The following is a 12,151-nucleotide window of genomic DNA, read 5'->3' on the forward strand; positions in this document are numbered from 1 at the left end:
CAATCATACTTTTTGTCAGGCTAGATGTTTTTGCTATTTATTTCTGTCCTGAACTTTGGGGACAGAAATAAGTCGCTGAAACATCAGGTTTGGCAAAGGCCTGATTGTTTACTAACCTCTGGAAAATGAAAATATAAATTACTGAGTGCCGATCCAGTTTAACTGAGGTCAGGAACACATTCAGCTTTTCTGGGTTTGCACAAATATATACAAGTCACTTTAAGACATAGTCCGACTTCCACGTGCCATGATGGCAGATGGCTTAACACTAAGTTAGCACAATATATACAGAGTTTTCTTGGGTATCAAAGGACCTGGCACTTGCTAAGCACCTACCTAGAGCAGGTTTGCCCACAACATCCCAGAATAGCTGCCAGGTTTGAACTGGACCGTGTGTCAGTGAGGACCAGCGCCAGGACTGTGCCACGAAGGTGCCAGAGGCACCTTAGCAAAGGAGTTTCCGAACCCAACCTCGCCAAAGCAGAATGTTTCTGGAGCTTTTCTGACATGGGTACTTTTTTTTGCAAACTTGGGGGCTTTCCCAGGCAGAAGAATTAAGTCTCCCCAAATCTGGGGCAAAGCAATGGCGCGGATGGCGAAACCTTGGCCACTCCAGGGGAAATGACGAAGTAGGAATTGTGGTTTCGTTTCTGAGTTTCTTTAAATCCAGTTGGTTCTCTCATCTTTGCCCTTCACGATAGACTTTGGGGGCATTGGAGCACTTCTGAAATAGGAGTCGATTTAGTGGCGTTGTTGACTCAAGAGGTTGGTATGTGCCATCGATCTAATCTGGTTTATAAAACTGGTTGGTATTTGGACTTTAGGGAGATTTTATGCTGTAACCGTGACATCATTTCCTGTAGTGAGTAAGCCAAGGAGTGTATTTATTTGTTCAGTTCAATAACGTGCAGTTTGCTTGCTTCGGAGGCTGTATTTTTTGGCCAACCCGTTGTGTTCCCCACGCTTTCCCTTTTTCACAGAAAGTTTAATGTCGGACTATGTATCTCCATGCTTCCCAGCCAAACATTCTGACCAGTGTCCAGCATTCAACCACCCAGATGTGGGCCCTGGGCCACTTCTGGCGGTTCCATGTCCACGTGGTTTTTTTTTTAACGATGAAGACAACTTCCCCTCGCTAAGCAGCTTCAGACCGTTCTCCGGATCGTGCCTGGGAGATGCGTGTGAAAGTGGAAAGGCCTCATATGTGCACAGATGAATAATTGTGTCATCACAAAATATTTTGACTTCAGGAAAGTTGGAGAGATTTCCTGCCAGTGGCATATACTTGTCAGAAAAGCCAGAGACATGGACCAAGAGCAGCCAAATGCATTTAGTTTGTGTTGCGGGCTCCATTTCTCTTTCCAAAGCATTCAGATTTATTGTTTTGGTTCGTGGACATGGTTGGGGTAATAGCTGTAATGCTGTGCTTCATGTTGAAAGTTACTTTGCCGATCTGCTTGGGGAAATGCTTTCTTCCTTGGCTAGCTGTCATCCTGTAAGTGAGAAATTATGTATTTCTGTGTTGCTACTCGCGCGATTCTCCACCATCTTGCTCCATCCCACCCACCCTCGACTTAAGCTCTGTGAGGTTCTTAATGGGTGGTTGTTATTAACCACCAGCAAATTACAAGGGAACAGCACTAGGAGAAGAAGGGACCAGGGTTCCTATTACTGCATTTTAGGAAGTTGAGTTTATGTGCTCATCAGAGCTTCCAGCGGTAGAAAAGAGACGGTTTTCAAAGGTTGAACTGTTGGGTTCTTGGTGTTCTCCAAGCTTGGTTGTTTTCCTGCTGGCATTTCCTGTTCTCCCGCAGACATTTCTTTGGTGGTTTTTTCAGATGGTTTCCGGCAGATGTTTCTTTACCAGCTAGGTAACATCATCACTGCATAGATGATGTTCCCGAGGCTGGCAAGGAACCATCTGCAGGAAAGCAACCAAGCTCTGAGAACACCAAGAACTCAACCTCCGAGCTTCGCCTGTGGAGGAGGAAGGGAAGGACTTCTGCTTCCAGTCCTTGAAGGAAGTGACAGCTTTGACGCTTCCCTCCAGTCCACTTGTATGCAGCCTTGTGAGTCTCCTTCCTTTGACATCATGATGTTCTTGTTTCAGTGCAGCTTAAAGACACAGCTTGGCATGTTACAATGGAAGGACAACACAACCATCCACACCATCTGGGGGACCAGAACCTGCTCTGCAAAGTGACAAGCCAAGAATATCAGCATGACACGCAAGTAAGTGCCCGCTCTGAACGCTCTTTCAGGCTGATGAGTTTGGAGGCTAAAGCAAAAAGATCCCCAGAATTAGGCTCGAAGTGCCTACATCTTTTTCCCTCCCTCCCCCCAAATTTAGGGAAGGATGGCCAATTTCCCAAATTGTACTTGAAGCAAGAATTCCTACATCATACATCCCATTGACTCTATCTTAGCACCTTAGGTGGCTAAGCTCCAACCCCATTGTTCATGGAAACGGCGACGTGTTCCCAGAAGGAATTCAGCTCATCTTTTCTGACTTCCTTTCCTCCTCGTTCTTGGCCAAGCTCATTGAGTTGAAAACATGGAGTTGCCACCATGTTTTCGTCATGGCTCTGAGTTCAGTTCTTCTCCTCTGTACTTCATTTGCAGCTCTTTGGACGCCGGTGGTCATAACATGTGTCATTACTTCTTTCTGGGCTGAAAAGCCCCCCCCCCGTTCTTTGTCTATTGATTGATTGATTATGGCCCATCAAATTGTTGTGTAGTAAGAGAATTATTCACTCGCGCCCAAGAAGCAGCGCTGGTTTCCTTTCAGAGCTGAGCTGGCAGCCTGTCAGTGCCGAGGAGTGGTGGGAGAGCGACGACGTACCCACCGAGAGAGTTTGGTGCCGAGCGACTTCATTAAGACGGCAAAACCCAAGCGCGGCTGTGGAATTTGCACAAACAGTTGCCTGTAAAGGCGGGTGCTCAGTGCACGGCCCCTTCTCTAATGCAGCAATTTGTCTTATTAAGTCATTTAATAGTAATTGATCTCCTTGAATTAGCCAAGTTACGTTTTGAGCAATTAGGGTTAATTACAGTCTCATTTGGCAGAATGGAGCCCATGTAATTATTCCATGAACAAGATCAGGATGTGTTCTTACACAGCATACACACACATGGTATTGTAGAGGGCATGCTGTTAATTGTAATAACATGGTTAAGGGTAATTATTGGTTGATAATTCTGGGTTCTCGTTGGCTTGACCCTAGGATATCTCATTGTCAGACGTGGCTATTTGTGAATGAAATTTTGGCTGCTCTCCTTCCGCATTTAAATCTGTAACTCTTGGATTTGTGAAGGGAAGGCAGCAAAAATAATTAAAACATTGGAAGGTGTTTCTTTAAGGAACAGTGTGTGAGCTGTTATTAAGGAGAAAAAAGAGAAAAAGAGGAAAAAAATGAGGACAGAAGACAATGGATTTGAGAGTAGATTTAGACCGGATGCTAAGAACATCCTTTACAGCAACAAAAATTGGTCCCAGCATGGACTGAGAAATTCACTGGGGGCCATCGGGTTCGTTTTATTTATTTAGTCAAGTCGCATAGTTTGCGGACAACATGCCCCAAGACTTGAAAAGGGAATTAAGACCTCCTCCTTCCTCCTCTCCTGTTTATATGTAATGTTTTAGTCAGTCAATTATTTGTGACAACAGAACTTTCTAATTAGAGAAAATGAGGACATAACTATGTAAGGATCTGCATGCAATCTCTGCCAATGCTCTGTCAGACCAGCACTGCTTTGGTTTAAGAAGACAGATATTTTACTGGTTGTCAGTAACTCAGATGAGAAACGTTATTTAATCTGCATTTTATTATTTTTGCTGCAAAAGGATTTAGGTTTGTTTCTTTTAACCTATCGGGCTTTTTTTTTTTTTAAGTGCTTGCAGTTAATCGACCAAATTGATTTTGGTTCATGTTGACTTGAGTTAGATTTATAGTAGTAAAGCAATAAAACAGCCAAGGCCTGTTCAAATAATCGTGGTTAAACAGACCTGGATTAGTGTGGGGTCTGAACCCATCTGATGTGTGCTGGTCTATACTTGCTGTTCTTCATTGGGGAGTATTTGGCCGAAGAAGGTTTAAAGAACATCGTTTTTGTTCTTGGTCTGTTCAGCTGAGAATTAAACGCAGGTTCAATTTTGTGCCTTGATACTAAATTAAAACTGAATCCCAAAACCACCATCATATGGTGTATAAAATCCTTGTCAAAGGCACTGCTTCTCTTGCCCAGGAACTGGACTTTTTCATTCATGCGTTTCTGCCCATGTTGTTCTTCTACAAGCCATGTTTGCATCATGGCTTTGAGGGTTCTCACGTGCTTAAAGCCACGGGAGAGTGTGGAAAGGCTTTTGGTGGGAGCTGTCCCGTGGCATGGGCTATGTATTAAAATGCTTTAAATGATATTAACAAATACAGTGGTACCTCGGGATACAAACGCCTCTACTAACGAACATTTCGGGTTACGACCAGCTTCGGCAGGAAAAATCTACCTCGGGATATGAACGCCTCTACTAACGAACCGGATCCGCGGCCATTTTCCCTGCTGCCACGCGGTCGCGGCTTCCTGTGGGCAAGGTCGCGGTAGCAAGGAGACGTTCGGTGAGGCTTGTGGTGTGTTTTGCGGTGTTTTGCGAAGGTTTTTGGTGTGCATGTTAGCATGCCTCCAAAGAAAATGCAGAGCAGGAGTAAGGCTCTGAAGAGGAAATGGCCTCGGGTTACGACCAAATTCGGGTGGAGGGCGGAACGGATTAACCGGATTTACATTGAACCCTATGGGGAAATTCGCCTCGGGTTGCGACCAAATTCGGAGGGCGGAACGGATTAACCGGATTTACATTGAACCCTATGGGAAACTTTACCTCGACTTGAGACCAACTCGAGTTGCAACCAGAGTCACGGAACGGATTAAGTTCGTATCCCGAGGTACCACTGTAGATCAGCCGTTATGCTGGGGCACCCATCTCGTGCTGCGATTTTGAAAACAGGCTGCCCGTACAGTAAACAGATTTCATGGAGTGTCTCACGTGTAGTTGCATATCTCAAAATCAACCCCAAAAGGAAAAATAAGTCAACCTCTTTTTCTCCGCTCTGCTTTACCCATGCACCTAGACAGGCAGCTGATCCAATCACAAAGCGGGTTAGGCTGTCATGAATTCATCCTCTGCAAGAGCGTGCGTGTTAAAACTTCCCAAAATACTCTTGAACTCTGTAAATGCCATACAGATAACATCTGGTCTTTAAGAGCATAGAAGCCGTTGCCTAAAAACGAATGTCACATTCTGGAGGAGCAAGGTTGGGAAGCGAACCTTGCGCGCGACGAAAACAACGAATATTCAGGTCGAGTTGAGGTAGCTTTGTTTGTTCAGAAACATACAACTGGATTTAAAAATATGAGCGGAACAAAGGGCTCTTTGCTGCTGTTTAAGAACCCCATGCATGTCTACAGGAAATGGATTCACGTTGCTAGCCAAAAACATTATGGTTAAATTTGTTATGTGGTTGACTAATGAGCCGTCATTTGTTTTGAATGATGACCTGGATGTTCTGTGGCTGAAGGAATCATCACTTCTTGGGGGTGAACAAAAGAGCAGATGGGTACTTGGTCACCTTAGTTGGCCTTGAAGGTACCGTGTGAACGTAAAATGTGGTTTCCCACCTCCTCTTTACCTTCACTTATTCCAGAGAAGGGACGGTAGAGCTCGGTTTGCCTTGAGCCTGCCAAGGTATGCTTATCCAAGGCAAGTCATGGCCTATACACAAACCCCACCATCACCATTTCTACTCAGGCACGTGCCTACACCCTGTTCTCAGCTCCCAGTAGTATCTTCTAGCAATAGAAGGCTGTGGAGAAGTAGTTTCGGCTGCAGAAAGTACATTGATGGCCCAGCACTTTTTAATGTTCTTCCTCCCCCTCTTGAGACATTCGCTATATAAACCCATGTTAACAGTATGTATCTAAAAGCAGCCAGAACATGGATTATCCTAATCCCCACGGACGTTTTTGCATGTTTTGGCCTGACCCTGATTTGTTCCTTTGTTCGGGCTGTAGCACAAGTTCCTCTCTGTGGCTGCATGGGTTTAATTAAGGCTTTGTCAGCCAGAGCGCTCAGTCATCACCCGATATGAATGGGGCGAGACAAGCCAACTTCTTTTGTTGAGCCATATTTCAAGGAATCAGAACCACCGTGCAGGAAATACAATTCTGCCATTGTGATTTATTTTTCAGACAGAGAAGTTGTTCAGAGAGCACGTTGTTCGTTTAGAAGCTTGACTTGCATCAGAATGTTGGCATTAGGCGGGATGTCCTGTACTCCAGACGATTTATGCTCCATCATCCACCTACCGCTATATTAGATGGCCGGGGGGGGGGTTGATGGCTGCGTGATAGACCACCGTGCATTTTGTTTTAAGAAGCCACTGGAACCCAGGAAACACGACCCAGAACTGCTTTGTTTCCCTGGACTTTTCCATAGTAGCTTCACAGTTTTCTGGTCGTGGTGATGGGACTTCAGGTGTCCTTCTCAACGCCTATCAACCAGTTGAGGAGAGGGCCTTCTGTGGAAGACTGCTTCCATAAATTCGCCCCCCCCTCAAAAAAACCCACAATTTGAGATACAGAAAATGCACCCAAGAATATTTCCTTCTATATTACAGAAACAGGACCCCGCATCAGAGAAATGTTCCTTTCTTTCTCGCCACACTAACGAACGGTACAAAAAATGAGCCGTGAACAGTTAACCTTTGTGGCTGTTTTAAGACTTCACCCTGAATTAATTTGGAGACTGGAATGAGGAAAGCTTTGTGTCTTTGCAGACTGAGGAATAATATTTTTCACGGGGTTGTTGGAAAAAGAAAAACCAGAACGCAGACGACAGCGTAAGGTTGATCTGGCATAATGCCTTCTCCTTGACATGTCCCGTATCAAATATGTGAGGATTTAATCCGGTTGCTTGCTCATTTTCCTCTCTCAAGCAGAGACACCTGTATCGCTGCACTTTAGCAGATTTTCAGATCGAGAAGAAAATTGGGCGAGGACAATTCAGTGAAGTCTACAGAGCTACGTGTCTTCTGGACAGAAAACCGGTGGCATTAAAAAAAGTACAGGTAATTCGTCCTTGCTAAGCAGGAATTCGTCATGATCCTTGCCATTGGCTGAAATGGGCTGGCCTGTCTCCTTGTTAGTCTGGATTCTTTAAAACCTATTTAGCTGTTTTTCTTACCTCCCCCATGTAGCCTCCAGCCACCACATGGCCCTCAATCTCGTCCCAACCCTCAGCGTGCCTTTTTTCCATCCCCGGCTGCAATTCTGCTGATAGAAGGGTTCAGCTCAAAAGATCATCCCATTTTTTCCCCCAAATCACCTTTAAGCCCAACGATGGAAGCCAGTGGCTATCAAAAGAGCAAAAAGAGCCTGCTTAAGCATTAACATTATTTAGCCCATGTAACATTAGATAAATTATTTTGGTTTCCATTAAAAGCATTCTCACCCTAGCCTATTTGAAAGCCAACCGAAAACTCTCCCTTGCTGGAATTTCCAGCAAATCTCTGAAGTTTTATTTCTGTATTTGGTGGACCATATTGCCTCCGTGATGTAAGTTTTAGATCTACCTGGGTCTGAATCTATTTAGTGTGGTTCCTCTACTTTCATAGGAAATAGTCAACTGAGCTCTCAAAATGGCTTTCGGTGTTAAGAGTCTTTGTTTCCAATTAGGACTTGTTATATGCAGAAGAAGGCAATTTATTTTGTCAATAGAAAAGCATAGTAATGTAAGAAGAAGTGCTAGGTCATTATTTGTAAATGTTTTCCCGGTACTTTTCAGCATGTTCTCAAAATTTGCATTTATTTATGGACTGTAGTTCCTTTGGATTTGCATGTTTTTGTTTTTTGGGTCGAGAAATTAGCGAATTGCATGTTACTCTTCGCACTGTTGCCTATGCCTTGCTTTATTTGCAAATCTTATTTAAACCTGAGGAGTGGGGGGCAGGCAGGTTTTAAAACGAAGGAAGGTTAGAGATCTTCGAGAACGCTGAGACTCTGTTTCGTGTTTGTCCTTAAACTTTGCAACTTTCTTTTTCCTCCCTCTTTCTGAAGATATTTGAGATGATGGATGCAAAGGCCAGACAAGATTGCATCAAAGAAATAGACCTTTTGAAGGTAAGAATCCCTCCAAGCTTTGAGTGCTTATTTTCCACTGTCACCTGAGACAGTGGGGAGGTCTGGTTAGGACTAATTTCTGAATGCATCTTTCACTTCATGCCTGTTCGTGAAGCAGTTGCAAAAATAAAGAGTGGTGATTGATGGCCATTTGTTTGCTCCAGTAGAGTTTGGTCAAAGACCAGTGGATTTTTGCATGATTTGGGAGTTAATTTCAGGATGGTCAAGAGAATCAGACGCCCTGATAAACTTTCTGATCACTTTAGACACCTATCCACTTTCTGTTTTGGGGCAGTCAAGAGGTAAAAGGTGGATTATGCTCCTAACCTATTATTGTAAAAGGGTTAGTTCCTTTATGTGATTGCTCATTGCATAAATCTCTCAGCAAGCAGGAAATGAGGTCCACTGAAGTGTATCTCCAAGACAGCATCCCTCCTTTATTGTTGTTGTTTGGACCAGGGGAACCACAGGTCCTTTTTCTCCACTGGAAGCTGGAACAGACCCATATCTCCAATAGTAGAGAAGAAATACAGCTCATGGTTATGTAGATGGGCTCTTGGTGTTCTCGAAGGTTGATGGTTCTCCTGCAGATGTTTTGTTACCAGGCTGGGCAACCTCGTCAGGGCACTGCAGGAAAACCGCCAAGCTCAGAGAACACCAAGAACCCCACAGACCCATATCTGTTCTGGAAATACCCACCTGAACTGGTGAGTCTGCTGCTTTCCTGCATCTCTTCCCAGATGACCCAGCGCTGCAACCTTCCCTTCGCGCTGGCACACATTTCCCACTGAGGTGGCATCTGAGCTGGTTTCTGAGAGCCACTAAGTAGAGAGTGAGGGGAAAGTGAAGGTTGCCAGATCAAACAAGGGGATGATGGTCTGCAGCGTGATGGTGATAATCCTCTGCAAAATAAAGCTGGAGTGGGGAGGCTTCCCCAGATGGTATGGGATGGAGCCAAGCCAGTATGTCTACCTAAGTTAGAATCAAGGGTGAGTGAAACCAAAGGGCTCAGGGTGACAAAGGGAATCAAGATCTTCCCACCCGTGTAAGACGCCTAAAGGCAGCTACAGATCTTCCCATGTCAACCTCACCAGGAAACCAGATGTTAAGTTGTGAATATTGCATTAGCTGGGCTGTGAAGGGAAAAATGTAAGGAGATGATATGTGGGGATAATTAGCACATTCCTCTCCGATGCCTTGTACAGCTTCTAATGGGATTTTTCTCCATTTTCTGATTTAATTAATTCCTTTGCATATCTCAACATTGACCTTGCTTGGCCAAAGCAAAGACTTGACCTAGATCTCTGTGAACAAAGGGAGAGCTGGGGCAGGCTGAAAATCTTACCAAGGTTTGTCTTGTTGGGTCAAGACAGACTGGGATGAACTGAGAGAAGCAAGAGGTGAATGTTTGTTTGGGAACTAAGTTGCTGGTGGTCCACGGCTTAACCATAGATGTATCCAAGCTTGCAGCCTGTGCGAAAGTTGGCCATGTTAGCTGATGAATGAGAGAGAGGACATTTGGGAAATCTGGGGGGCAGATTAAGATGACGAAAAGGCATGAGGCAGTCAGTCACTTTGGATAAGCATCTTGGGACCTTGTATGGCAGAGACTGGCATTATGGCAGGGGACCAATTAGAAGGTTTGTGTTTCATGTCTGGACATTCGTTGAAATGGCAACTGGGAGAAAACCAGTTTGGCCTAGAGAAGGCAGGCGAGGAACTTGACTAAGCGAATAAGGCACCCATCTGACCTGCTCCAAATGTGAAGATCCCACAAAAGACCTGTGGAGTTGCCTGACAAGATTTTTCCGGGTCGGGCCGCTGGCTCACCCAATTTGTTAGAAAGAATTATAGAGAGTCATCTCTGCCGGTCAAATCCTTGTATAGCTGTTGCTCAACCCACAGCGGGAAGTCATATTGTGTTACAAATGTTCCCGGGATCTATTAGTAAATTCTGCCCATTGGGCATTTCTTTCAAATTCATCCAAGTTTCTGAATGAAAGGCCCAATCAGAGATGACAGATTTTGCCCAAGATGCATGTAATTCCTCTTCCAAGGGCCAAGCACATCAGAGCAAAGATCTTAATGTCAAGTTGGGAAACCATTTTTAATGATGTGTTGCAGGTCAGCATTTTCTAATAATTTGATGCAGGTGCCAGAGTTTTCCCATAGGGCCTAAGAGGGCAAGGCTATTCAAGGTTTTACTTAGAGGCAAGGGAGGTTTTTAAGTGGATGGCTTGGTCTGTCTGCATCAGCAACTGACCTGCGCTCTCCGCAGTCCTGCAAAGCTAATAGCTTGTCAAATCAATATCTGCAACTCATCTCTCGCTAATTGAAGGCCCCTTGGCAAAAGCTCTTACGCCTATATGCAGATTTGCAGGTATAAATAGACCTCTCGCTATCCTGTTCTGAAGCAGAGATGAAGGACAGACATCCTTAACTTCCACCAAAGCTTCAGGCGCATTCTGTGTATTCAAGACGGACGAGTTACTATGATGTTCTGAGGCCTTCTGGAATTAGAGTGGAAACGTGACCAGAGAAGAAGTAAAGTTCAGAACCTCAATTCCCAGCCCAGCTGTTGCTCCTCAGTGCACCACCCTCATCTGTGGACATCTGCAACTGCTTCTTAGCATTAATCCAGTGGACAAATCATGAATAGTGCTTTTCTGCTATCAGCGTCATTCTCAGTATTTGGTCCACAGGCCCAAAGCCACCCCATCTTGGGTGGACTCAGTCCAAGCCTGTTCCTGATGGCTTCCAGGCCCTTCCACCACCTTGCCTGCTGAGATGTCTAGCTGGGGTGTCATCAACCCATGGTTGACACCAGATGCCACGCTCTCCCAGCAGGGAAGTGGAGGTGGCACCAGGTCCATTATTCTAAGCACAACACAGTCCACTTGGGTGGAGTTGGTTCCAATACGTTTTTTTTCCCCCCTCTCTCAAATCCTGTTTTGTAACATGCCATTTCTAATTTTAGGAAGGGGGGAAACGAAATTGCATCAGAACATTATGTCTCTCGTGTGCCAAAGACCTTCCTTGAGCGGATGTCTCATTTGGAGAGTAGCTGAAGCTCCCGAGAATGTGGAAAGTGGCGCTTTCTGAACCCAAGGGAAAGGGGAAGCTGTAACAGGGCTGTAATCAACAGCCTGCCTATAAGCATCGGGGCTTTCATTTAGTGACTGCCGGCTTTTTGCATGCTTCACCGCGGGCACATTCCTTGCATACAAATCAGGCATTCCTGTCCATCAGATTTTCAGATGGCATTAAAAAGAAGAAGGCGGTTGGTCATCTAAGCCTGTGTGTGTGCGTGCATGTATGGTGGGTTTATCTTCATTTAAGATGGAGCCGATGCAAAGGTCGCACCGAGCTTCCTTCCGTGCAAAGGCAACTGCCCGTGTAGGAAGGGGCACAGACTGGGTCTGCCATTACTTTCCCTGGAGGTGTTGTAGAACAGGTGAAGGGCAGCCGAGAGAAGGGCTTTTTGGCTGGGCTGGTGGCATTTAGGACAGCAGTGCAAACGTGGAGACGCGGCTCGGCTTGTTCTTGAAGTAGAACCACCGATTAATTTCCACGGGCTTTCAGTCCCCAAGGTGCTCCGAGGCAGAACGCAAAAGAGCATAAAACAGCGGCCGTCCGTTCATTATTAAATCATTGGCCAACCCCTCGGAAGGCCTGGCGGACGAGGATGGTTTTGATCCATAAATGCAATTGTTAAAGGAAAGCAGTACGGAAAATTTGTTACTGGGGAGGTGAAAGCACACGGATGTGCCCTGTGTAGTTGGCCCTTCGATACCTTGGCTAGGATTTGGGGCATTCTCACCCAGTTGCTGGAGCCCTCCAGACTGCAGGCCCCAGAGTCCCCCCTTGCCCCCCAGCAGGACCGAAGGACGTCTGTTGCTCCCCCTTGATCCTCGTTAGCAAGAATTCTTCATTCTCCGAGTCTGTATCTCGCCATGAGTGACTCAACCGGTGGGTCATGAGG

General features: G+C 45.4%; 1 protein-coding gene across 6 annotated transcripts in view; it reads left to right on the forward strand.

The window, feature by feature from the left end:
• NEK6 (NIMA related kinase 6) overlaps window positions 1-12,151 on the forward strand; it is a 49,492-nt gene that overhangs the window by 18,653 nt on the left and 18,688 nt on the right. For 2 of the 6 annotated variants that reach the window (XM_088146873.1, XM_015891612.3), the window contains exons 2-4: window positions 2,111-2,232; window positions 6,987-7,118; window positions 8,107-8,169. In XM_088146873.1, the coding sequence (XP_088002999.1) occupies window positions 2,143-2,232; window positions 6,987-7,118; window positions 8,107-8,169 (285 nt within the window). In that variant the 5' untranslated portion in view covers window positions 2,111-2,142. The remainder of the gene's footprint in view (window positions 1-2,110; window positions 2,233-6,986; window positions 7,119-8,106; window positions 8,170-12,151) is intronic. The other 4 variants (XM_088146875.1, XM_007423278.4, XM_088146874.1 and 1 more) reach the window with 3 other exon arrangements.

The sequence above is a fragment of the Python bivittatus genome, unplaced genomic scaffold, assembly GCF_059951505.1.
Source record: "Python bivittatus isolate LINGU-HERP-01145 unplaced genomic scaffold, Pbiv_v1 ctg000160_np1212, whole genome shotgun sequence".
NCBI lineage: Eukaryota > Metazoa > Chordata > Lepidosauria > Squamata > Pythonidae > Python > Python bivittatus.